General features: G+C 47.0%; 1 protein-coding gene across 4 annotated transcripts in view; it reads left to right on the forward strand.

Moving 5' to 3' along the window:
• The first annotated feature begins 824 nt into the window (after positions 1-824).
• LOC105203945 (homeobox protein SIX3) overlaps positions 825-27168 on the forward strand; it is a 49828-nt gene continuing 23484 nt past the window's right edge. Inside the window, exon 1 of one of the 4 annotated variants that reach the window (XM_011172883.3) lies at positions 825-2509. In XM_011172883.3, coding sequence (XP_011171185.1) covers positions 1881-2509 — 629 coding nt within the window. In that variant the 5' untranslated portion in view covers positions 825-1880. The remainder of the gene's footprint in view (positions 2510-27168) is intronic. The other 3 variants (XM_011172882.3, XM_011172885.3, XM_011172884.3) reach the window with 3 other exon arrangements.

Raw genomic sequence — 27168 nt, forward strand, 5'->3', positions numbered from 1 at the left:
CTACCACGGGACTAAAGCTTCTGCGGTGGTTGCGCGTTCAATAAAACGGAGACGCCTTCGGCGCCGTCGCGCGCCCTCGATTCTTCAATACGCTAACTTCTGTCGCCACGCTCTGTCTGAGGTATGAGATCTACTCGATTATAAATATAAGGCTTCTCCATACGGAAGCTGAATGTCATACTTTAACAATGGCAGCGTCATCTTGATGAGGCCGCATTTTGACAAGGTTGTATATTCTCTCTGATCAATGCTGCGAAAACAGTACACATTCTTATCATTAAATAATAGAAATACCAAGGATTTCTTATAATTGAATTTTTATTAGATTAATAACGAAATATCCTTGCTAAAATAAATCGTAAGAAAAATAATGATATTAAGAGAAAATATCAGTCAAGCGAGGTAATAAATGTAATGAAAGAGTGAACGAAATCAGTGAACGAAATACCGAGAAATTCGCCCGCGACTGAAGAATGAACTAAAAGTAAGAGAAATACGTAAACGTCCTAGTCTGAGTGTGGATGGCTGGCAGCCTATCAATCCTATCCAGCTATCACTCGGGTACCGAGTCCAACGTCGAAAACAGTTCATCGCGAGATCACAGCAACAGAAGCAACAGCAGCAGTGGCGTCACGGCGGCAGGAACAGCAGCAGCTCATGGGATCATGTCGTCCCTCCCCTCTACGACCGCCAACAGCTACCAACCTCTCCGTTCCACATTCTACAAGGTACATCGATCGCTCTCTCTCTCCTCGTCTCGCTTCCTTTCCGCCTGTCGGAGAGGGGAGGGCATGAGAGGTGCCGCGAGCGCCGATGGTGGTGGAGAAGGTTCGCAGTGGGGGATCACATAACCGGCCCGACTATACGTGGAAGGGATAATTAACCGACACAACTGTAGCTCCCTATGCTGCCTAACGGAAGGACGAAGAAAGGTTACCATGGCTACGTGGATGGGATCCGGCCAATCCCGGTGTACCTGGGAGGCGTGGTCTCTGCATTGGCCCCCCCGATTCCGTCTATCGCCGTCTCTTTTTCTCGCCTACACCCCTACACGAAGATCGGACAGTGGTGGAAGTAGCGAGACAGAGAGGTAGAGGTAGGTCTAGAGCGCCAGCGAAACAGCCCGGTTGCAACGGGCGCGTACAAACGTATCATGCTGGGTAGGGCCGGTGCCGAGATGCCGGCTTGTAAACGAAACCAGTTTGCTATCCGATACGATCCAGGCAACAGCGGCCTCGCGTGATATCCCCACGACGTGGAAGAACGTCAGCGCGCCTGGCCTAGTGGGTGTTACCTGAGCGACCTGGAGAACGGTCGCGCGAACCCACCTGACAGAGATTTTCAATGGGCATCGGAGCTCTTCGCAACGCGAGCCTCATTCAATTCAGACGTTACCACGTGCCGCCTTTCGGGAATTGTTTCGAAATTAATCAGTGACGTGTCGCGACGCGCACGCGAGAAAGAGAGAGAGAGAGACGAAAGGGAAGAGAGGGAGAGATTCGTCAATGTGGGCTTTCATAATTTAGTACCTGCGGAAACAGAGGCGATCGTTCTTCGGGCAATTCTCTCACCTCGTAAGAGATTCAAACTTGCCCCGTGTTTCTCTTCACATATCATAATACCTGATTTGTTTGTACTTTCAAACTTAAGAATTCTGTAGTGTCGATAGTGAAGTGGGGTAATCATTCAGTGACCGTCACGTCCGTTTGTAATGAGCGAGCGTACCGCGCGCGACTCCAACGAATCATGAGAAGATCCAAGAGCAAGCATAAATCGAAGCGTGCTTCCTGAACCGCGATAAATCCGGGTGACATCGATACTCCAAGAAGACAAATTAAATCAAAATTGGTGTATCGCGAGAAGATCACCGTTTCGGGAAGATGTCCGCCGCTGGGACCACGCCGCCAAACGCGAACGGTCCGCTTGTACCTTGTCCGTATCTCGCTCTGCCAACCTTATCTTTTTCCGTCAGCCAGGTGGCAACGGTTTGCGAGACCCTTGAAGAGAGCGGCGACATCGAGAGGCTGGCCAGGTTCCTATGGAGTCTTCCGGTTGCTCATCCCAACATTCAAGAATTGAATCAGAGTGAGGCTGTCCTCAGAGCGCGTGCCATTGTGGCGTTTCACTCGGGACATTATCGGGAGCTTTACGCTATACTCGAAAGGCACAAGTTCACCAAGGATTCTCACGGTAAACTGCAAGCTATGTGGCTGGAAGCGCATTACCAGGAAGCCGAGAAACTCCGCGGTCGGCCGCTGGGTCCCGTAGACAAGTATCGCGTAAGGAAGAAATTCCCATTACCGAGAACAATCTGGGACGGCGAGCAGAAGACGCATTGCTTCAAAGAGAGAACCAGGTCGCTGCTCCGAGAATGGTACCTCCAGGATCCTTATCCAAATCCGGGAAAGAAGAGAGAGCTGGCCGCCGCGACGGGACTCACGCCGACGCAAGTTGGAAATTGGTTCAAGAATAGAAGGCAAAGAGATCGCGCTGCTGCAGCAAAAAACAGGTGTGTCGTAAATCTCATCTCATTTTCCCCGTCCATTCTTCACAGCCAGAAAGGATTAATTGATAATCGCGCAAACAATTACTCGACAATTCTGTCATTCTGTCAAACAGCTTGTCAAATTTCGAACACTTAAATTCATTCGAATCCTCTTTTCGCAAAATAAATAAATCGATACAGTACGATTTATTTAAATGCGGCGGAATGTTATATGTATTTATTTCCGGTCTTTAATGAGCTGATAGAATTTATTTACTTTTTGGGACAATGAAATATTTCGTACACACCGCTTGTGATGTCTGATATTACGTACGTTAAAATTTCCTTCAGTGTCGTTAAATACGCGCTAAATCAACAAACAGTTCTCGCGAATATTCGCAAATATATACACGCGTGCTCTTGCTCTTGCACTGGTTCATTGATAACAGCGGAAATTACTGAGCAATAGCGAAAGTGCTGGATAATAATAATTATCCATTACAACGTTGTACGATAATCATTTAATGTTAAAGATATACGTGTGCGAATGGCATCGAACAAAGACCACGATTGCAGTTAATCTTTTAAAAATGGACTTCTTTCAAACGAGAGAATATGTGCTCCATTCACTGATAACGCGTGACTAAACAATGAACCTGTATAGATGACACGTTTTGATGGTGTAGTTTACTGGAAAATCGCTTGTACCTTACACACTCTCCGTTTCGCTCCGCTGCAACACGATATTTTTTAAGTTATACGATACAAATACGCTACTCTATGAAAACAATTTGTAATTCTTATTGAAGAATCGTTTTCTTTTTTATATAATGTCACGGAAACACAATATTTCGTAAGATAAAAACGAAGAACTTAATTCACATACAAGAACGTCTTACAGATCTTCTGCGGTTGGTCACGATATAGAAGGAAAGTTTTGTTCATTAAGTAGCGTTTAATGGAAGTTAATCGCGAAACGATTAGTGGTTTAGGTCCCTTTAGACAGATTGTTGTACTGTGTCCTCGGCAAACGAGCCTTTGTGCCTGCCCCAAGGTCCCCGTTGTGGAGGGTCGCATAATTTCATTTTGACGTCCGACGGAGGGTCGCTGCCGTCGGGCGAACGACGATTTTCGAATTATGTCTTTCAAATTGTGTTTTGACATCGCGCTCTCGCTCTCTCTCTATCCTCTCCCTCACTCACTCTCTTTCTCTCTTTTTCTATCCCTCCATACGATATACTCGAATGCCAAAGTCCAAGATAGCTTTAAAATAGCATTCAGAATCAGTTTCAGATTCTTGCTTTCTTCGTCTTTATATAGGAAAAGGGGATATCATGGATATATTTTGTTACCGTTATCAAATATCGCAGTCTTTGATTAATTATGTTTTTAAAATAAAAGTTGCGTGACGCGTCTTGTACACAGACTTGTTATAGATAATTATTTATGGCAAAAATTAATGAAACTTATAAAAAAAGTAAACATCTACACGAAACAATTCACACAATCGTTACTATGCTAATATACATATTAACACAGTATTCTAATCTTACACCAGAGTAGAAATAAACGAAAATGTAACAAGTAACTGGCCAATAACTGGCTAGAAATCTAGTTACTGACCAGTTACTGGCTTTATTTTCTATTCAGATATTTCTTCGATTCTGCGGTTGAACACAATTCTGCGATGAAAGATGAGGATATTTAATGGGGATATTTAACATTCGAGGGATCATATTACAAAATGTCGTCGACTTCACAGAAAAGAAGAAAAATGATGCGTCCTAGTAATACAAGGGTAAAAGGGATGAATTCCTTCACGAATCACGGCCGGTCGTTATTAGGGGATCATCGGTAAAGTACGGACGATAGAAAAACGGAAGTAAAGTCTTCGTTGGGAATTACCACCTGTCATTTCAATTCGATCCGACACGAGTGGTTTCGTCGCGGGCAGGTAACGGTCTGCCAGCTGTATTGTTCGGCTATTTATCGCCCGACGCCACCATTATTTGCCTATAAAAGGGAAACTTGAGGTGGGTTTTCTATGCCATGAGCTGTTCCTCTTTCCTCTCTCTCGTTAGGAAACCTCGAGTGGTCTCGACGCGCAAACCGGATGTTGCTCTTCGTGTGATTTATGAGTTCTTGGAAGACCTACCCGAACATTTTCGCTATTGCTTCCCCAGGAATTCCGGACAGCTTTCTGCATTTCGAACACGCGACCTTGCATGCGCGACAATACCGAACGCACATCGCGCTTTTGATTCCACCGTAGGACAAAGGGTATTTATCTAATGTACCATCTAAATGACGCTAAAAGTTAATTGGATGGTTTTTATTTAAAGAGGCAAAACACCTGTACGTTCCTTTTCTACGTAAAACTAGAAATCGATATGAATATGCAAAGAGCATTTAAACGTTAAACGAATAAAATGATTCCGAATTCGCGATATATCCGTAACTAAAAATAATTAAAGCTGCTGATTTTTTACTTTCTAGAACACAAGAATCAATTTGTATCGTTCGATTGCTGGAAAGCTGTTAAGAAACATGTTTGACGTGTTAAGTCGAGAGTACGCATTGAGTTCCCTATATCGATAACGGAGCTGGGCTCTGCAGGTGACATGCAACATTCTAGCGGATTAAAGTGCTAATTCATTTCGCGCTGGTGCGTTATTTCAATCGTAAATTAGGATGAATGCTTCGATAACCCACGAACATGATAAAACTACCATTCTCCGGTGGAAAATAGCGCCGACCTAGATGTGTCCCCATGTGCGCGGACGTATATCATGTAATTATTGCGCTCTGAATGAAGTCATTAATAGTCATTACCTACATCTAACGCTGTAATTGATATATCGTTAACGGTCGACGATGGCTCAACCATATTGCTCTAATTGATCTTGATGAGCTCGCGCAGCGGGTAAAGATTACATGTTTGGAGCATGCATTGTCTCTAAACTGTCATACGGCACTCACGTGTTCATAAAAAATGCAGGAAAATGTTTATATAACTCTGCCACATAATCACTGTATGGCATAGAACCGCACGTTGCGTCATTGACGGTAAAACAGATCGTGTTCTCGTGTTCGATTGTTACTTTGCCGTCGCGAGAAAATATGCGTAACACAAGATTTATTAAGCGGAACATAATATTGCATAATTCTTTCAAATTATGCAATGCGATAAGATCGAATGAAAACTGTGCCAGAATTTCTTTGTGCGTGATGATGAATCGCGCCGTTAGAAATACCTGCTGTACGCATATGTATAGTACATGTATGCATAGCGTTGTGATCGGAAGGCAACGTTATTTTTTTACACAATTTTATAAAATAATCCTCTCTCGAGAATGTTTAGTCTGCGTCACAAACGATTACGAAACATAAAAAGCAATTTTTTCTTTTCTTTTTTAAGAACATCAAAATGTTGATTTGATTCGACGTTTGAATAAATCAGAAAATTATTATTATCAGAACACCAAGACAAAAGGTGCTTTATTCGAGGAATAAACTTTACAAAATTCAGCTATTCTATCATGATTATTTAAATAATTCAAAACAGTTGCAAAAAAAAAGAAAAGATTGTTTATGCTAGTCTACCGATTTTACGCTTCTCTATATTCAACCGAAGTTATTCGACAATGGCTGCGACGTACCTATCGTTACCCGACGTAATGACATTCCGTGTCTGGCCCCGAGCCACATTTTCCTGCACATAATCTGTCGAATCTCGGGACAGAGAGTCCTTGGTTGTATTCATCTAGATAGGGAGATGGAAAATCTTCCGAGGAATTTGTATACGTTTTCGGAAACATCGACCTGCGTAGAAAATTTAACGCGGAATCCAATACAATTTAGTATAATGTGCGAATTGTTTCACATTATTTGAGAAATGTAGATTATGTTGTTATGACACGAGCTGATGTTACCTTGCTCCGAATCTCTATTCTTGGTTCGCCATCATTATTTGTTATTGACAATAGCATTTGCAATTACTAATTACTAACCATATCATGCAGAAATATCGTAAATAAATAATTACGCAAATATATAGCATAATTACCTATTTATGATATTTCTATTATGCAGAATTAATATCGTGTCCTCCGCGTACACGCGGGTGCGCAAAAACCGAACTGTGATAATTTTTATTTTGAATAATTTTTAGATAAATTTATACGTTTTATTCAATTATGTCCGGCATTATATGGAGGACTTTTCCCAGTAATTTTTCTCCGCATCCAATTCATATTTATATCGAAATGGCTTTTTGCGCTTTTTGTTACGTGCTTCCAATATTTAATAACTCGGTCACCGAGTACAGGTAGCGTTCATTAGCCGCGACGCGGAAAAAAGCATACCATTAAAAAATTCATAAGAGATATATTTTGCATCACTGGATAACGCAGTTTGTTACAATCGTTGTTAGTTCCGAAACGCTGACTAATGTAATCCACAAAAAAATAGCGGCTTTTTTATCATTTTTCCATCTATCAGCCGTACTTTCCACTCTTTTAGGCAATTCCCTTTTTATTCGCGAATTATGAATTCTGAACAACATTCGACGAGAAAGGCATCCTGCATGCATTGTAAAGAGCTTAATTCCCGATTGATAAAATCCGCCAACGATCAGACTGTAAAATCCCAGTAAATAAGTACATTCCGTACTAAAAATTTCACGCGATTTCCATACCGTTTTTATGTTTTGATTGGCGAAACAAAAATTGATATAAAATATTTCCGATCGTTTTAGCGTCAGTGTAATCGGCAATTTAGACGCGCTTCCGGGATTATTACCATCCAAGCCATCGTTTGTACCACGTTTCGAAGCGAGAGAGAGAGCGAGGTGCAAGGATGTCTTCAAGATGCGCGTCCCAAATGTTTCATTTTCGTCACGTGTCGACACCCGCGAAGAACGTAGCAGCTCCCATCATAACGAAATTCTCTTCGTGGTGCATTTTCAGTTCTGACACATGGGGGTGAAGCCGGAGCGAATCTACTATGTCGCGTACTTGGTCGTTGTCGTCGTCGTCGTCGTCGTCGTCGTCGTCGTCGTCGTCGTCGTCGTCGTCGTCGTCGTTCTGACCCGGGGTGGGTTATAGGGGTTAGGTAGACACGTAGACAGGATACGGTACCCGCCCCGAGGATCCTGCAAGGTCCTTTCAGAAACGTCGATCCGCATACTGCCAGCCTCGCGGTATATTTTCGCGGTCCAGCGAGCGAGTTATTCAATATGCTCAACCCCGAAAGCCCCGGAGCAATCTCCGCGCTCGCACGTAGCTACTCGCGCGTCTGTGTGTGGATGCCAGGCCGGCACGATTATGTGTGCGTGAAAGTATTCGTGTGTGGGTGTATGTAAGAGCTATATATTACGGGGACGGGAGAGAATGGGTACGTTCCCGCTGGTGCGCCGCGCTCCACCCCCCCGCGGTGGGTGAACGCGCGTTCCGTCGCGCGTTTTGCGGTAGAACACGGATAGTAGTGGAGGTAGAGGTCGGAGGAGACAGCACAGCGGCGCATCCGGTACAATCAATTACCGAATTACTGGCGCTGATCGAGGAATAATCTCCGTTTGAAGGATGCGTTTCAGCATCGGTGTCTCCGAAGTGCGACTCTTTCAATTGCGACTCTTTCAATTGCTAGATATCCTCTATTAGGTTCACATTGCAAATCTCGTTATCCGTTTCGGTACATTCGAAGGACCACATCGCTATTAATTATGCAAACTCGGGGGATTTACGCAGGAACGCGTAAATACGTTCGGAATCGGGGATACATACGCAGAAATCCTCACGCGAATACAGACGTACCGCAGGTTCGCGTTACGTCCAAGGTTCGCGTTACGTCCAAGGGAACTCGAAGCGTAGCCTGAGCGCGCGAGACTCGACGCTTCCTAAGGGCGGGCGCGTCTACTACTACGGCCAGGTGGGGCGCGAGGGGAGAGAAAGGGAATATAACCACCTCGGCAACCCTCCGCGTTGTCGGCTTTTCGGGGGTGGCTTAGCTCGAGCGTGGCGCAGCGCGGCGCGGAGCGGCGCTCTCCTCTTTCGGCGTTGCCTCTGAAGTTATCAGATTTTGATAAAGTCCCCGGTGTATTAGAGACCCGCGCTGTTTGCGTTTCCACGCAGAATCCCGTCTGCGTTGCCACCTCCCGTCGCTACACACCACTATCACTCCCTCCCTCCCTTCACTCCACCACCCTCTGGACCTGTTCTCTTCCATCAGGATTCGCGATGCCGGTTACTTCCTTCCTTTGTGAACGACGAGACCCCGACTGCGCTCTTTTTTTTTCCTTCTTTTCTCATTCGAGTGACTAGGAACGTGGTGGAAGGGATACGCTTCTCTCTCCACACACGCGCGTATTCTTTTGTTTAACGAGATTTGTACTTTGTAGCGATGCGACGTCGCGAATCACGTCATTATTCGCTTTCACTTGCTGCTTGCACGATTCGCTTTTTAAATAAAATATTATTTACGTCTACGCATATCTTTCTTTCAGAGAACACGGAAAATGAAGTATGCATCTCTCTTGAGAGAGAAAATATCATCGTAAAGATTTTATATTTCCATTCGTTCTATCGCGGGGATTTATGTTTGGTTAAACAACGTGTCGCCTCGGGAAATAATTTCTCGTAGGCACCTGAAGGAAGCGCGAGGATTTTTGCATAAAACTTAAATCAGCGTCCAGAAAAGACGGCGGCAGGATTTATGGTCGCGTGAAGTCTCCTCAGTGTGCGCGAGATGCACGTCCTTTCGAATCATTACTACATGCCTTCCGGTACCTTCTTCTTCGAGTCACGGTCAAGTGTCACTCAGTGCGGTACCGCCGTTATCTTGATGACCTTAAACGAGAAAGGAATATGGAAGAAGACGCGGATGTCATCGCGTTGCGCAATCTTCCACCGCGAAAAATGTCCCGCGGCCGCGCGGCTCTCTTCGGGAATGTCCGCCCGCAGATGGACGACAGATGTACGACGACGAATCAGGCGGAACTCCCGTTTCGGGAAGCGTCGCGCCGGCGTGAGAAAATTGCACCGCGGAATATTTTCGCGGCAGAGAGAGAGAGAGAGAGAGAGAGAGAGAGAGAGAGAGAAAGAGAAATGGTAATCCCCATATGAGCGAAAGAGGCGGTCGCCTCTCTCGCGAACCGTTCGCGATTTCCCGTGGTCGCCGCGCTGCGGCAAAAGCCACGCGAACGTACCGAGCCTATAAATAATTCTGTCTCCGCCATTCCAAACTCTTATTGAATCAACTTAACCTTTGCATCTCAGACGAAGAACATTAAGGCCACCAACACTGTCTATTAGGTCGCTGTCAGTTTCGAAGTTACGTTACGCATAAATTTAATATTATCACGATTCGACGCGGACCGAACTGGATACGGAACGTATTAAAGAATTAACACGCATCGGAGTACGAGCCGCATTACGGGGGCGGAGCAGCATTAAAAATGATCTCGCGTAATCAATTAATTATCCCGACAGAGCGCGCGGTCGCTTTCTCCCTCTCTCTCTCTCTCTCTCTCTCTTAGTCCGTGTCGTTAGCGGTCGAATCGATGACGATCCTCCCGAAAAGTGCAGGGTTCGTCATCGAGAAGCATTGGGCCCCGAGGAGCATTGGTCGGCGAATTAACGACGATAATGACCAAAGAGCGGCGAGCACGCGATTCGCTCAGAAAGAGAGAGAGAGAGAGAGAGAGAGAGAGAGAGGGAGGGTGGGGGAGAGAGAGAAAGAGAGAGAGAGAGAACCGCCAAAAAGCCGCGGCAAGCGGGCCGCGTAGCGGGCAAAAAGCAGTAGAGACAAAGGCAATGATTAATTCCACGTTGGATGTCCAGGATCATTAGCGGCCAGACTGCCATGACACCTGCTCGCACGAGCCCTTCGTGATAGATTACCGGGGCAGAGAGTGAAAGAGAGAGAGAGAGAGAGAGAGAGAGAGAGAGAGAGAGAGAGAGAGAGGGGCCGGTTCGAGCAGGAGGAGGAATGGAGGCGAGGAGCGAGACGGCGCGGCGGGCGGAATCGCGGCTCGGGATCGTGCGCTCGCGCGCGGTGGTTACTAATGATTCCGTATTTCGACATTCTGAGCGATATTCAGGAAGCGATGAAAAAGAACTCGGGTATTACCGCCACGTATCGCCCCTCGGGGTGGCCGCGCAATTCGCGTGGCAGCTTTTTGTCAAGGGGTTGTTACGAGGTAACGTGATTGATAGCGACTGGCGGCCGCACCGCGGGGCATTCCGCGTTCGCGATCTCGCGAATGCGATCGCAGAAAAGCGCGAGGTGAAGGATGAGGAGGAGGAGGAGGAGGAAGAGGAGAGGATGGGGGAGAGGAAATGCGGATTTAATAAGGACACGGAGAGTGTTGGAGCGTAATTAAGTGCTCGGGCAAAATCGCTCGGCGTACGCACTCGAGGCGTACGCACTCGAGTTCTCTCGCGCGCCCGCCGCGATACCGCGAAGACCGAGGTCTAAAACTCGACGCTGATTAATTCGAAGGACGGGATATGCATGATAGACGTCACGCTTATGTATTCGTAACATGTTTACTGGCACGCGCCGATTTAAAATGCCGCGCACGTTGACGTTAGTTAATTTAAGTTGTTATCAATCTGCTTTGAGATACACGGCACGATTAACCCGTATTTCGCTAACAAAGATTCGCCTGCGACGAACGTTTCCGTCCACAAAGTCTGACGAGTTCTCAAAGAAACTGCAGAGCCTCTCGTCCGGGCTGTCCATCGGCAAATAATTAGACGCGTTCGCAAGACGCGGCACCTAGGAAAACGAAATGGCAGGGGGCGAGAGGTTACAAATAGGTAATTGACGTGCGCGGGCCAGCTGTCACTTGTTTCCGCCGGGATCGCTTTTTGTTTCACGCGAGTCCGTGAGTGGACCGGCAGCGTGCGGAGGCCTGTTTTCACGCCGTCGCCGTGGGGGTTCCCCCGAAAGCGTACGGGATGGTAGAAGAAAGGAGGGGTACCTACTTGCCAAGGAACCGTGTACGTGTATACGTGTGTACGTGTGTGCGCGGGCCAACGGGGGGAGAGTTAGGGACGAAATATTAGGGCGAGATATTGGACCGCAAGCTACTAATTCGTACGATGATATCGATTCGTACACGGAATCGTTCGGTGACGTGTGTTCGGCACGTCTCTTCGCACGGACACACCTCCCAGCGTTTTGGTGGTGTGCCCGACTCCGCGGCAGTCAAGGCTCCCGCGATTGCCCGACCGATCTTTTGTTCGCTTCTCTAGCGAGAGCAAGAGACCAGGGAGATTGACAACGGCGTGACACGCGGCGTTCTCTCATCACGCCTGCTCACGTGACGTGGATCTATATTTGAGGAATACGATCATTCGACGGAAACACGAAAATAACATTATACGCGAATAGAATCGTCGGATTCGCTCGACGATGAAATTTTGTTTTCATCGTGGGATTTTTGTCGTTTTACCATAGTTGTTAATCTGAACGTATGGAGGGTGAGGAGGACATTCGAGGGATCGATCGATGCTTTGGTAAACGAGAGCGTTGTAATTCTGGACTAGCGATCGAGATTTATCACACTCGCGTGATTGATCGGACGGTACGAACGAAAGCGAATTTCGAATTCAAACGAAACATTATTATTTGCATTCGGATGAATCGGAAACCAGCCATTGTCTCGTTGGTACAATTCGATCAGCCTTGAACGTATAAATGCGAGATCATTCATCGAGAGTGCTCATTCATGCTTCGGCTGGCGAAATGAGTTGGCCATAATTACGGTCGGGTGTAGCAATATGTTCTCGGCATCGCAATTCCTTCACTCTAATGATCGTGAATTATAACACGAAGAAAGCCATGTTGTCTTTTAATGAGAAGATTAAGTAGAACAATAAGATCGGGTAGAAATATTTTATGTCACGCGAACAGACGTACTATATGAGCTACAAAGAGCTAGCTGTTTTTCTCATGGATCATACCGTATTTATAAACTTGATAGTGCACACTTGTACAACGCGCGCGTTCGGTCGAAGCTGCAATGCACTGTCCGCGTATACCACGAGTACCAACGAGTACAGGCCGTTAAGTGTCAGACGCGTCTTAAGACTTACCTACTAATAATCATCCTCCTATTTAACGAGTAATTGCAGACACATAGAGGTTAGCTGGCATCAATCGTCATTTCATTAATATTCCGCTGGCTTGGAGCGTCTCTTCAACGAATGCGAACGCACAGAAACGACTTTCCACGCGTGCGGGCGGAAAGAGAGGGGGCGAGGTAGGAGAAAGAGAGAGAGAGAGAGAGAGAGAGAGAGAAAGAGAGAGATGCTGCGCTGCAACTTCATCGATCCCTCCACCGACCAAGTGTTATCACGCGTTACCGGCCCGGCTTTGTTTCGTTCTCGAACAAATGGTCGCCGGTTCACGGAGGGCGTGCACGCGGGGGCCCTCCGCGCGAGAGAGGGATCATCGATCGTCACTGATCGTTAGTCGTAGAGACACAGTAATTGCCGCTCATTAGGGGGCTAAAGGAGCGTATTATGCGCGCTGAAAAGAAGGATCGCGCCGAGGCGGACTGCCGGGGCGAGGAACTCGGGAGGAAACAAGAAGGAACGAGAAGGAGGTGCTGTGGTCGAAGATACGAAAGAACGAAAGAGAGAGAGAGAGAGAGAAAGGGAAAAGAAAGAAAAGGGAGTTTCCGTCGGGAGGGAGGGATTGTTGAAGGCGTTGAAAAGAGTACTCGTGGAGTACTCTTTTCATAGGGGTTCATGAGGTAACCGATACCCCTCTCGCAACGCTTTGTTCCCGGGCTCGGCAATGAAATATAGCGATGAGATGCCATCGTGAACGCCCTTTCCCTCTCGCGGTGCCGAGTTAATGGGTGCCGAGTTAATGCGCGGTTGCGTGTCTTCCCGATTCACAGGCGCTAAACATCGCGCCGCATCTGCAACCTCTCTCACAGCAACGCTGGCTATTATTACGCGCGCGCTGCCGTTACATTTCTAAATCGACCAAGAAAGAGATCGGATTAAACGCGTTAAACGTTTTCAATTTAACTTAACTCTAAATTAAAATTGCGCAGGAGCAATGTCCGTTCGGTCGGGTTTCAATCAACAGTGAAGGTTCATTGTCATCAACGTATGAAAAAGAAACTCGATAACGCGAATGAGAATGCGTTTCGCGCGCGAGACGAAATCGAGTCTGTGTGTCGTGAAAATTTCATCTCGGCCGTCGCGCATATTTCACTGTCGGCTGTCGATCTAGGGTACGCGCTCGCGGCACGAACCATGAGAAAAAGAAGCACGAACGTCTAATGTAGCGTGATACATCATACGCGGTGATTACAATGCCCGCGATGCGCGTTCTCAGGAAGGTGTCGACGCGCGAAGATGGCTCACGCTGGCTTGACCTCGGCGCCAACCGATACGCTCTCAAACGAAGCCTCGATCACCTGACACCGCTCATTACACGCGTCCCGTAACAACGCGGCCCTGACGGATAATTAACGATATCGAGATACGCGCACGCGTATCGACCTCCACGAGATTTATCACCCGCAGACTTCAACGTCCGAGATTGATCTACGCGGCTCTGAATCGCGCTCCACGATTCGTCTCCTTTACGCGCCACCTGCTCGATCCTTAATAATCTAATAAACGCACACGGAGGACGATCGATGCCGCGTCGGGCCGTTACGACAAAGCGCACAAATCGAATGCGCAAACTGGGTCGAATGGAATTATATACGGTTCAATTAGAGTCGTTCAAGTAACTACTATTCTCGCACAATGTGGATTTTTAGTGACCGTTTGTAAGTTAGCAATCGTGATTTTAAGAGATATCTCGCAACGTCAAAGAGATAATTGCACTAGTTAAACATGACCGATACCGGTTGATTACTTCACTTTTATACCGAACATATAACATTTTAACTGGATAAAGTATCGATACGTATTAGTTATAAGCGAGATAGAGATCTTATATTAACGCACATATAAATCGAATAAATATTTTCTTTGCCGGGAGGGAAAGATCTGGTTCTAGAAATAATTAATCGAACAATGTTCCGGTGCGCGCGCAGAAGTATGTCGTTCCCGCGTGATTCGTTCCAGCGGTAAGATAGAGGAGAACATTCGTTTTGTCACTGGAGGCACTTTCGTGCGTAGTCGCTACCACCTGTGCGATATAGAATTCCATCGGCCTGCGATCGGGGTGTCCGGTTACCTAGTTAGAGCCAGGTACGTATCTACCTACGATGTGTTTTCCAAGGACTACCTCATAGAGAACCAACGACCCCGCTTCACTCTCACTCATTCTCTCTCTCTTACTCTCTTACCCGACGTTCTTCCAGTAAGGTTGCTCTTGCGCGAGAGTTCGGAGGGTGTATCGAATGTCCTACCATCCTGCGGTCCCGTCTATGGTGTCCGGCTACCCCACGCTCGTTTCACGGTTAATTAAGCGACTGACAATCTGACCACGAGACGGTTAGCGGCCAGGGAGGCCCGCGATCTTCGGGAACTCGTAAACAGAAGGAATTCCTCGAGCATGAATGAAGCCACGACGAAGCGGGCGCAACGAACGGGAGAGGGAGAGGAGGTTTTTGGGGCAAAAGAAATGAAAGAAGGAGATTGACAGGAGATATCGATCGTCCTGCTCATCAGGCCACCTTTGGGAAGAACGCACCACTGGATCGGCCGATCGACCGATATTTTTCGATGCTCTCCGACACACTGCGTCCCGCCGCCGCCGCCTTTCGTTCACTTTCGTACAGGATCGCCACTTTTTAAGCCGATTGAAAGAGTCATTGTACGAGAACATATAAAATGGATCGCTTTCACGGCAAGATTTCGGAGAAGAGCAATGACCAACCCGAGATAATTTCGTATCTATAAAACGTATCCTAATTTCGATATACATTATATCTTAATAGATTTTACTTCAAATATTTAGAACAATTTTAGCAGCTCGCTGCGAAATTCTTTATAACGCATCAGGCATTGAATACCAAAAGCGTTCTACAATTACAATGAAAGATCGGAAAAATCGGAATTCTCGCGATTTATTCACTTAGAAGAAACGTCCGGTGACTTTATAGACTCGTTGAACCGGATCGGAAGAGAGACGAGGGCAGATTACCCCGTCAGCGTATCGTCTCGTCGAAGGTATCGTCTCTCATTTCGTGCACTCACGGCGGGTAGTTATACCAGGAAAAAGGCCCCGATACCTGCTAACAAACGACCTGCAGATGATTTAGCACATATTCCACGGAGGGCGCTCGATCGCCTTTTACGCGTACCGGTACCCCGACCGAGTATGATTGTTTTATAATTAAGCCGTTACCGGATAAGGCACGGGCGCGCGGGAGGCGGTGGTGATTAATTGTTTTCGAATTGAAAACCTATAAGACGCGGTGGCGTCTTAATTTCATCGTACCCGTGATTGCGACCAAAGAAAGAGAGACCGGAGGAGAAGGAGGAGAAGAAGCGCGTACTCGATGGCGTAAAAATAAACTAAACTCGCCGAAACGAGATCCGGTCGTAATCGAATCCCGCACGACAACCTAATCGTCTTGGTGAGGGCCGCCGAGGCCGAAAGGATAGGCGGTTTTTAATATTAAAAAGACGAATCATCCTCTATACTGGCTGAGAACATTACACACGTGCACCACGTTGCTCTTCTACGAACGATAAAATTTGCATAAAACGGGCTGTCGTTATTTAAACGCGAATGCTGTGAGGGAGGTACCGCGGAAAGTGTAACGCGTTCCTGCTATCCAATATCTAATCGCGATATCAATTATCGGATCGTTACATGCTGGTGCACAAGGGTGCCGAGTGGAGTTTCTTCGCACCCCTTTCGCCACGTCTCTACGACCTGACGCGACGCGACGCGACGCGCGGCGACGTCTCGACGTCTAGCGTCGAAAATTCGGTGCGTCTCGAAAGCGCGCCGCATTTAACGGGGCAAATAGACGGTGCTGCGCGGCAAAAGGGTGCCGACTGAAAGGCAAACAGTTTAGCTGGAAACAATTGACTGCAGATTGAAGAGAGAGCGTATGCAGGGGAGGTGGGCGAGAGACATCTGACGATCGATGCACGCGTCGCTGCCACGAGAGAGCGAAGTTACATCTGTCCGCCGATGAAAATAGATTTTGAGAGCCGTGCCCGGGCTCACCGAGAGGGGGAAGGGGGTGAGCAGCGTCACGGGGGCGGAGGGGTGCAGGGAGACAGAGGGGGAGTTGGCGTTGTTAAAACACTCGTTTCCAGACCAGGAATTCGTGTTTCTCGTCACAATGCCGGCGCTTTGATCGACCGCGCGCGCGCGCGACCAACCGGCACCGAAGGCAACGCGTTTGTTTTTTAACGTTCGCGAATTGAAAAAACTTATCAACGATGTAATGCGTCCACCCCGCTCGGTTGTCCGGGGGAGGAAACGCGCGGAGTAACGCGCCGTATAGATCTCCGGCGAGCGCTTCGCAAAACCGCGCATATTTATTAACAGAGAGACCGCTGTTGGTACTTTGTGTTTTCCAAATGACGCTCGCTCGTTTGGAAAATATTGTACGACGTTCAAGCGCGTGGTTGCGACTCTTTTTTTTTTGTCCTTTTTTCCTTTTCCTTCGTAAAAATTGTGAACGTTACGCAAATGCTGTTGATTTCAATTGGTCTTTTATATCGTCTGTTACAAATCGCGTTCGCTCCCGCGAACACGTTCGCACGTAAATTTCATCGATCCAATATATAAATTCTCGAACGATAATCGGAGTCATAATTGTCTCTTTCAGTGAAACACGCGTGTGTCGCGAGTGTTGCATTGGCGATGGCGTAAGAAACGAGGGTTCGATGCAATTTGTCTAAGCGCAAACACCCCGCGGAGATAGCAGGCAAACGGCAAGATGGCGCGCCACAGAAATTTCACCGACAACGCGACGGGGGTGTCCCCGATGTTTTGTCTCGTCAGACCCTTTTAGCGTCACTTAAAACAAAACACTGTATCGATTTGACCGTTTCACCCCCCTCGACCGGCGCGCTCCAAGTGCGCCCGCGGGGACGCTCGATGCGGCGGCGAAGACGAGTAACACTCGATTCCACGGTGGTCCTCCAAGAGAACGCTTTGTTTTTTCCCACCTACCACATATCTCATTCGTCCCGCCTTGGGGACCTCGCGCTCTTTCTCTTTCTCTCTTTCTCACCCCCGTCCGGATCTGCCAAAAGCGACGTATCAACTCTGAAATTCTCGACGCCCGCCCGATGTAACTCGTGGCACTTGTTTCCCAAACTCCGAACGCGATTTAAGAATTTTCACGAGAGAAACCACGTTGTCGCGAACGTGACGAATGACGCCCGAGGAATTTCCCACCATCGCGGTGTCGCGACGTCGTCGATTTTCCAGAAAGGGAAAAATGTTTCTACTCGATGATTCGATAATTCAGCGTGCAACTTTGCGTAACGCGACGATTCTTTTTGCGCATTATAATATCGCGCGTTAACATTGACAGTGGTCGTAACCGCCTATTACAAGTGCAAAATCAATTCAGTCGCGCATAATCGAAGTGCAAGAAGTGCTCGCCGCGGAGTGTAGTACACGGCAAAACGAGCGGGTTACGAAATAGCGAATTAACAGCTCGTGCATTAAATGATACGTCCTCGACAACAACATAATACGTCTTCATTAAGAGCCGATCGTTCAGCTCGCGTGGCATAAAAGAGTTCCGAGAGGAGGTGGTTACAACCCACCAGGACGACTTTTTCCGCCGGTCGACGGCGTCTCTCCCTCGCCTCCTCCCTCCGCGGTGCCCCCGTCTCGCACCTCCTCCTCGTCGAGCGCACCATCAATCCAGCAAGAAAATTGAATGTCGGCGTCGATTCCTCATTCGAGGCTTTTTTTTCGCTCGACCACCGGCACCATTATAAAGTATAATACGGGGACTCGTGAGTGTTTCCCAGATTATCGTCGCCTGCACGACGCGATACCCTACGCCTCGCGTGTCAATTAGCCACGGTATATGAGTGAAGTTACAAAGTATGCCGGGTCTTTGCACCGCGCGCACTAGCCAGCCCGTCGAGTCGAGTCATAAGAGCCGCGAGATCGTTTCCGATCGTTAGGTAAAGCCACCGGCTGATCCCCCTTCAGGGACGAATACATATGCATATGAAGTCTCTTTCGCTTTGCTGCATCTCACATTCTCAAATCTCACCCTCACCATTACCTTCGATTTAGAGAGTCACCGATTCTTTGTCGTCAATTTATTTTAGAAAAATCGACTCAGGGATCACTCCGAGATCTTGTCGATACGTTTTATCTACATTTTAAAGCGAGAGGAATGTGAACACGTTTTTCTATATATCCACGTTCGATATATAACGAGAAAACGATTTTCGATGCTGGCACAGCGCAAACGTGGAGCAAACTCGCTTCTGTGTTCATCGAGAGAGAGAGAGAGAGAGAGAGAGCTTTCATCTCCTCAGCAGCAGACCGAGCACGAGAGGTAGTAAATCTCGTAGATCAAGCTCCTCCGGTTTTTTTTTTTACCGCCGCCGTACTCAATCCGTAGCAGATCCGTGATTGCATGACGCATAAATTACTTAACTACGTGCGCAACCGATTACCGGTTACATGCTCGCGAGGCAACGCTTACAGTTTTAGAGCCGCGGTGGTTTCTGCCTCGGTCCCCGCCTCGGTCGGGGCGATTAATCCTCTCGTCATTCATCTTGCTTGCCCCTACAAAAACAAAGCCTCCGACGCCGTGCCGTGATGTACACCGTGCGCTGCAGTAATGGTCTTAGAAAATCTCGCATCGATCTCACGGTGAAGCAATCAGCGCTCTTTAAGGCACCTAATTCGCTCATCGCGGTCGCGGCGCGGCGCGGCGCGGCGTCCGCGTCGCGCTCACTCGCTCGCTCGCCCCGGGCTGTCGAGAGTACGTGTGAAAGTTAGGTAGCTATAATCGTTCCGACGATCAATGTCTTAATAACACCCGTCGAGTTTCCATTTGCTCCAAAGTACACACATCTCGCGCGGGTAACAACGGTTAATCATGTACCAACGTGGCGTTATGCAGTGTCGTCGCTTATTAACTTTATCAGTTCGCAACTAGAACGGCAATTATCACGCGGTCAACTCGGAAATTGAGGAATAGCGTTGCTCGCATAGAATTTAAATTCTATCGATACGTGTATCGCTATGATATAATCGTACTTCGTACTGTTATAAATAACAAATTAATATGAGTCATCAAAAACGCATCGCTGGATTAAATACGAAACCGGTTTCGTAAGCCTCTCTCCATCGCGCCTCTAAATGATGTCTGTTTTAAGAATGCATCCCGAGGTATCGCTTTCAATGCGCTGCGTCGGAAATGCGTGTAACCTCCACTGCTGTGGTCCAGCATCGCCTCTATGGTAGCGTTCTTAAAAGGCAGTAAATCATTGTCGCTTCGCCTTCCTTTTTATCCGCCACCGAGCCCGCTGATTGTGCCATACATAAAATTACGATAAATTCAGCGGGTTTCTCGTACTGTCGTGACCCGCGGCGGTCAATTGTCTCGGGATGCTAATAGTACCCGCGGCAATCTTGGTGGGTGGTGCCACTGGTAATTGTCAACCGAAAATCATCGGTTATACTTGAATATCCTGGTACAGTGTTCAGAAATTCTCTTCATTCGTATGGATCTTGTAATGTTACATTTTATATTTTCAATACTTGGATGTAAATGTGTTAACAAAACAAAAAAAAATTTATTTTTATACTTTTAAGCTAGAAAAATTACAATATTTTTTTTCAATTTTTTATATTCATCAGCTCACGACCATCTTTTATAATTCTGCATTATTTTACCATAATTACTATACTTGGTTATGAGATTGTTTTTTTACTGAGAGTTAAGTGTTGCATTTTATTGAGAATTATTAATTTAAATTGTTATAATTACCTAAAAACTAAAATGTTCGATCGATTACGATGACAAAATGAAATATTCAGCACATTGCTAGACTTAATAATTGAGAATTTATCTACTTCAGCGCCTTATATAAATACTCAGAAATATATGTATTCAAGGCTGCCGCGACGGATGATCGTCACTAATAGTAAACTGGTTTAAAATCTAGTTACACAGATAATAATCAACCATGGTCCGTAACCCGTTCAAAACATCGGGAAGTGTAACAACGAGCTGAACCTCGATATATCCTGCTCTCTCTCTTGTATTGGAAAAATAGTTTGATTAATATACCGACTGTCATAGATACCTGTAAACGGCGATCGGAATCAGTCGCGATACATAATCTGAATTCTCTCAACGACTCTCATAGATTATTAGCTGTAGAAGCGTGCGTGTACTTTTTATTTGCGCGGAGAGCTATGGTCGATAATTATCATGCATTAGACGCTACACAAATCACTATGTGGAATGAGTTACGGCGATATAATTTCGCGTAATACCATATTAATAAGTAAGCGCGATTAATATATTCCTGTTTGCGCCAACTGTTAATTCTAGATACCCGGCGGCGGACACGTGTACGTAACACATGCGCATATACACATGTTGACTGTGTAAATTTTTAATGACACGTAACAATGTTATCGATAACGTGCCGTTAATGTGCAATCAATACGCACATAATGCTTAATAGATTACACAAAGCCACACGTTAACCTATCAATGGCCTTTAAACGCTAACATTTCCCCAATATTTCGCTCCAACTAACACGCAACACGCACCGATCATTTTCGATCAACATGTCGGAACGTGAGTCGGCTATGATGACTAGAAATTACGTACCGTTTCATTCTCGTTAGATTTATTTTTGGGATAAGGTCGCTAGATAATCAGTTGAATAAATGACGAGTCGATCGATGTGCCTGTTACGATAATCCTTCGCCAATATATTGCGCGTCGCGTCGCGTCGCGTCGCGTCGTTCCTGTGAGAATTTCGATTTCGATCGACCATTGCGGGAATCACGCAACGTGGCCGTCTATCGACTCCAAATTTGTCAAAGAATGTGTCATTAGAGAGAGCGGCGCGGTAATGCCGAGCCGCCACCCTGTCTATATGGAGGGTGGCGCGTGAGCGACGGAGAGTCGTTAATGCTGCGCGATGCTGTTTTGACGGTGTGCAACAAAAGCCGAGCCCAGGGCCCGCGTTCAGATAAATGACCGTGGATCCAAGAACAAATGACAGTGGCCGTCCGACGTGAACGCGGCCCTTTTGTGAACGCGCCTCATTACCGGCCGTCCGAAATTTTTCACATCCGCACGTCCTGACGTCGCGACGGCGGCGAGTTACGGAAGAATTAATCGTCGCTCGCGCGTGCGCGCGCGCGCACACACGTACAACGAATGCACAGACACATCTTGAGATGACGATGGCACCAATTTTCCTTCCTCGGTCAGGTGTGTCTCGCCAAAAATTGAATGACGCTCTACGTGGCGTGGCGCGAGGTTGGAAACACAGTAATCTGTCGATAGCTGGATCAACTGGAGAAAATGGCCAACGTCTTAGCACTTAATCAAATTAAAAGAAGCTTATTCAACGAGACCATATGGTGGCGCGGGATGAGGAATATCGCACAACTGCCGCTACTACGCTTGACTTTCCAACAATCGTAATCCACTCTACAGACTTTTTCGTTTAACATCTACTTGAATAAAATGTAATAAAACACGACGAAGCTGCGAGCACGCTCGACTTGCGGAGCACAAGGAGCAGTTTGCAGTCGTCGTTAATAATCGGAGTCGGAGTCCCTCCGACCTTTCCCTCTTTCGTCGCTCCCTTTCCCTCGCAAACGAGACGAACTGAGAAATCTCAGAGGCCAGCATGTTGCGACACTCGCGGACGTAGACGCACGAGATGGGGCACACGCGCCGCTGTCGCAAGGCAAATAAGCGTCAAATGAAGCGCGCTTAAAGATCAAACGAGCGAGCAAACACGAAACAAGTGACGCGGGGCGTTAACGTGTCCCCGTTGTAAAAACACACCGTCGCTACCGCGTGTAATGCTGTGCTTTGCCTACAGGATTACCATTTGCGCTAATCCAACCCCGCGCCGCCGCGCCGCGCCGAGGCTGAAGCATCAAGGAATACAAATATAACCTGGGATCTACGTGGGGCACAGCGTGGGTGGGGTATGTGATCGAGTAAGAGGATAGTTTTAAGCTGTAAGCGCCGCGCCGGAGCGACACACGCTCGTCACACACGCTCGCGACTCCGACTAATAAAAAGCGGTCTTATGGCTAACGCTAATTGATAAACACACGGTAGACAAGTAGAAAAATAGAGATACCGCCCAAATGGAATGTAAACGCGCAGAGAATGTTTAGATTCGATTTAGGCGATTATCCTCTAATGATACGTTTCTCTTTATTATAGAAATTATTAGGATCATCTCATTTTACGTTAATCTATTTGTATACATTATGTATTTTCCTAACAGATATATTTAATTTTGAAAACTCGTTCTTTGCTCCAGATTTCTTCGATCATAAATATACTCTCGTCATTCCCTCGCTTGTCAGCAAGCTGCAGATTGCTCACGTGTGCGCTAATTGCCGGAGATATTGTAATCCCGTGCACTTAAAATATATTAACGGTAACACCGGCTGAAAGTTATTCCGTATCGAATCGGGGCACGGCCCACGTGATTAATGTTAATCGTATGCCAATCAGGGACCGATGATCGACGCGGTTGCCGGCGCAGCTAGTCGCCGAGTCATCACAAACAAAGATGGCCGCGATGGTGGACGACGCGGACGACGTACGGCGTCGTCGTCGAGTGCCGTATTTGTAAAACAAAGAACGTTAGAAGAGGTATAGACACACAGAACAGAACAGAACAGAACAGAACAGAACCGACGGTTCGCGCGCATTTACATAAATATGTGCGGTTTCTGTAGATTCATCCATCGCGCCCCCGCGCGGTCATTCTCACTCCCTCCCTCCCTCCCTCTCTCTCTCTCTCTCTCTCTCTCCCTCTCGCGTGAATTGGTCCTTCGCCACGTGATTAACTTGTCACGAAACATTGTAGTCACGTCCCGGGCTATTTATTAGCCGGATAAGAATCGACCGCGCGCAGCGAGTCGTGCTCTTCGGTTTCGATTCGCGGTGACGACGTGGTTCTTCCGCCGTCAAGGTGAGACGACCGAGCGTCGCCACCCCGACGCGATGTATCCTCGATATCTTGATCGATATATTAACGCCGTGGTATAAATTCGTGAGGGCGAAATGAACTTGCGCTCGTTCCGTCTCGAAGCGTAATCGAAAATTTGTACCTGCATAATCGACGTCGCCGCGTCGTTCGCGTCTTCGTCCTAATATATTATGCACGTGTTCTCACCGCTCTCGAAAATCTCTATGCAAAGTACGCCGGCACATCAGGCAACGTCAGTGTGTGTGGCGCTGATGAAACCGTAATTTCATCGCGCTGTTTAATCAGAATTTCCGGCGAGGGTATCGCGGGGAGTCCGGTCTTCCGCAAAGCACCTATCCCTCTACCCTCGTAAGAAAAAAAAACAGGAGGGAAAAAAAACAATTGGAACACACCGCGGTGGACAGTTGACAAACGAGACAGGGAAGCAGGAGGGGAGAAGCGGGGGATGATCTCCGGGGCCCTTCCTTTCCTCATTCCAACGTCCCCACTATGGTGATAAACAATAAGCCCGCCGGTGGCTCGCCAGGAATGATAATTTAAACGATGACTCTCGGCTTCTTCGCATTCAATTACTAAATAATTGACGAAGAGGGTGGCGAACGCCGAGGAGACAAGCAGGGGGACAGGAGAGGGCGGAGGAGGAGAGAACCGCTGCGATTCTCGAGAAGACCGGCGCGGTTTCTTTCTACGGGCTTGCTTGCCCCCCCTACACGACACCCTCGGCCATTTCGCAGTCGAGGTGACGAGCGTGACTTATCTCCCGCAAATTATAATCCAATTTGCGATTATCGTCGTGCCATCGTGCCCGTGGTTGCCTTTGGGGCCTCTGCCCCAGGACCCAGATGGGGGCCTCACCTCCGGCTGGTTAGTAAGGCATAATTAACCGCATGGCCGCAAGAGTCGACCCACGTTGCCAACCTTTCCTGCCATCGCGCGCGGTAAAACGCGTAAGAGAACAGTCAATTGCTCGTTTCTCTCTCTCTCTCTTCCTCTCGCGAATCCTAATTATTATATACGTCGCACCGGGCGTATATAAATCTTCGCGCTATGCCGAGTGGCATATTAGGCGACATGCCCCCACCGCTAATGGCCCGGCTATAAGACGGCGATGATGACCGTAATCAAATTTAATAAAGTACTGTATCGAATACTCTCTGGCGAGGAAGTGGCTGGGCTCGATGGCAGCGTGAGATTGCGATTGGCCGTAATGGTATATCCGGGAACAATGCGTTCTCTGTCGGAAGGACTTCCAAAGGAAGAACGAATTGACTGATTGTGAGAGCATAATGCTACGCAGCTCGGTATATCTGTTACCGGATGTCAGCGAACAATGTCGTAACGGGAACTCGGGAGCAATGATGAAAACCGAGATCAATCGATAATATTACACGTATCACGTAATTATTTACATCATTTTTGTTGTCATACTTTGTTGTGTCAGCCCTATATAACTTTTCAGTTCTTTAAATATTGTATATATTGTAACGACCGTGCCATATGTCTATCTGAATAGAATTGTCACAATCGACAACCGGGCGACGTGATGAATTACACGACTGCGGACATTTCCTCGTCATTTCGCGTATTATGCGCGTTCCGATACTTCTTTCGGATTACGCGAACTGAGGCATGTACGCGGAATTCCGCGCGGAATCGCGAATGATACGCGACATCAAAGCGGAAAGCTATGCGACGCGTAACCACCGACAAACGACAGTTGGCTTCGGCTTGGAGTTTCCTGCTTCTCATCACGGGAGATCGCCGGAGAACGACGTGTTTTCTTCGCGGTGAAATTCGCCGGGCGATGAAAGTCCTCGAAGAATAGAGCTAAAATCGATTTTAAGCAAGTTTTCGAACAAGTGCCGTATACATACAGAATTTCTCGTGAAAAGCGTATTTTCTTATAAGACGATACATCAAAAATAAACTGACTCAAATATTAAATTTAAAAAAAAATGAAGATTGAAAAGAAAATTCGAAAAACATTTTGGTATATGGTATATATAATCCTCAAATTTACAAAATATCCTGCAATTTTGTGCAATTTTGTATGCAGATTCGAGGTGTCCATTCCGTACCGCGATTTCTTACATATATTTGGCATTTAACGAGGACCCAACGATCCCCGTTAGCGTCGCCGTCGTTTTCGCGAACGGGGCTGCACGCCTGTTAAAACTCGAGACCGCGGAGAAACCGCTGTCTCATTCGTTCTCTTTCAAGGTGCACACGAAGAACGAACGGATGGAAGGGAGAACGGGCGAAACACGCTTCTCGAGATCCGCGTTTCGTTACACCGTCATTATAACCTTTCCAACGGGTCGCTTCTTCTTACATGTGTCCCGAATTATCGGAGGATCATTATCGTGCAAAGAGAAGGTCATTAGTCGAATGGCTTTTTGTCACCGATCCTTCCAGTAGATGTAGGGTAATTGTGCCACATGCAACGCTCCATGCAACTTTAACATAATTTTCTTTTTTTTTTACATATTTAGATGCGAAAATTGATGATGCGCATTTTGCCGATGAAATAAAGTAAATTCACGCGTTTTTCCTAATAAGTAAATTTTTTTCGTGAAACAATATTTGTGTGGATTATTTGAATTTTAACACTTTCTAAGAGAGCAACCATTGCAAAGTAACGGTCGTATACATTTTGGATGATACATTTTACAAATTTTCGAACCGCGTCATCCTTATGAATACACGAACGAGGGGCAGCGTACCGGTCATTAAGTGGCCGACCGCGGGTCCGAACTGTGGCTTCGACAAAAAGGGCTACTTCCGAAGGCTGCAACGTCACATCCGCCACCGAAAATAGCCGCGGGCCTTTAATTTACGGAGAAAAGCGGGCTTTTTACTGGCGAAGATCCGAGGTCGCGATACAAGCTCTCTCTCTCGCTTGGTCGCAACACAAAAATACGGTAGCCCGTAGTGGTGCTGCGCCACCGAAAAATGCACCGCGCGCCGTTTGTACTTTGTCTTTGTTCACTCGCGAGTTGCCATACGGTGTAATTGGAGGGGCCGGCAGAATAACATGCTAAACCAAATTTTATGGTCAACTGGAAAAAGGCCGTAATGAGATTTGATATTTCCCCGGTATTCGAATCTGTCCCTTTAACAGTTATTTCGCTCGTTCAGCATTTTTAAATCGACCGTGAAGCCCGTACTTTTGTTTAATACTTGTCGTGAAGCTTATGAACGCGGGCAGCAGAGTCCAACAATCTTTTGTTAAACAGAAATAAATTTCTGTTATCGAATCGCAAACAATTCATTGATACTGGAAATTACCATATTGTAGTTGCACTAATGCCGCGTTAATTAATGGTCACGCTTATCAAAGAGCGATATTAATTAAATTAATTAAATATTGTGTTCTAGTGAGATTACAGCTATCACTTAATTCTCGAGACTCGTATGCGCAGCAAATTAGAAGATAGCACGAGTGCACGTATTACCGCGCAGGACATCTTGTTATACGCGGTATACTTTTCACGGTTTTACCTCGCCTCGTATCGCGTTAAGCGTGCCTCACCTGCTCTAGC

This window comes from Solenopsis invicta, chromosome 3 (genome assembly GCF_016802725.1).
Source record: "Solenopsis invicta isolate M01_SB chromosome 3, UNIL_Sinv_3.0, whole genome shotgun sequence".
Taxonomy (NCBI): Eukaryota; Metazoa; Arthropoda; class Insecta; order Hymenoptera; family Formicidae; genus Solenopsis; species Solenopsis invicta.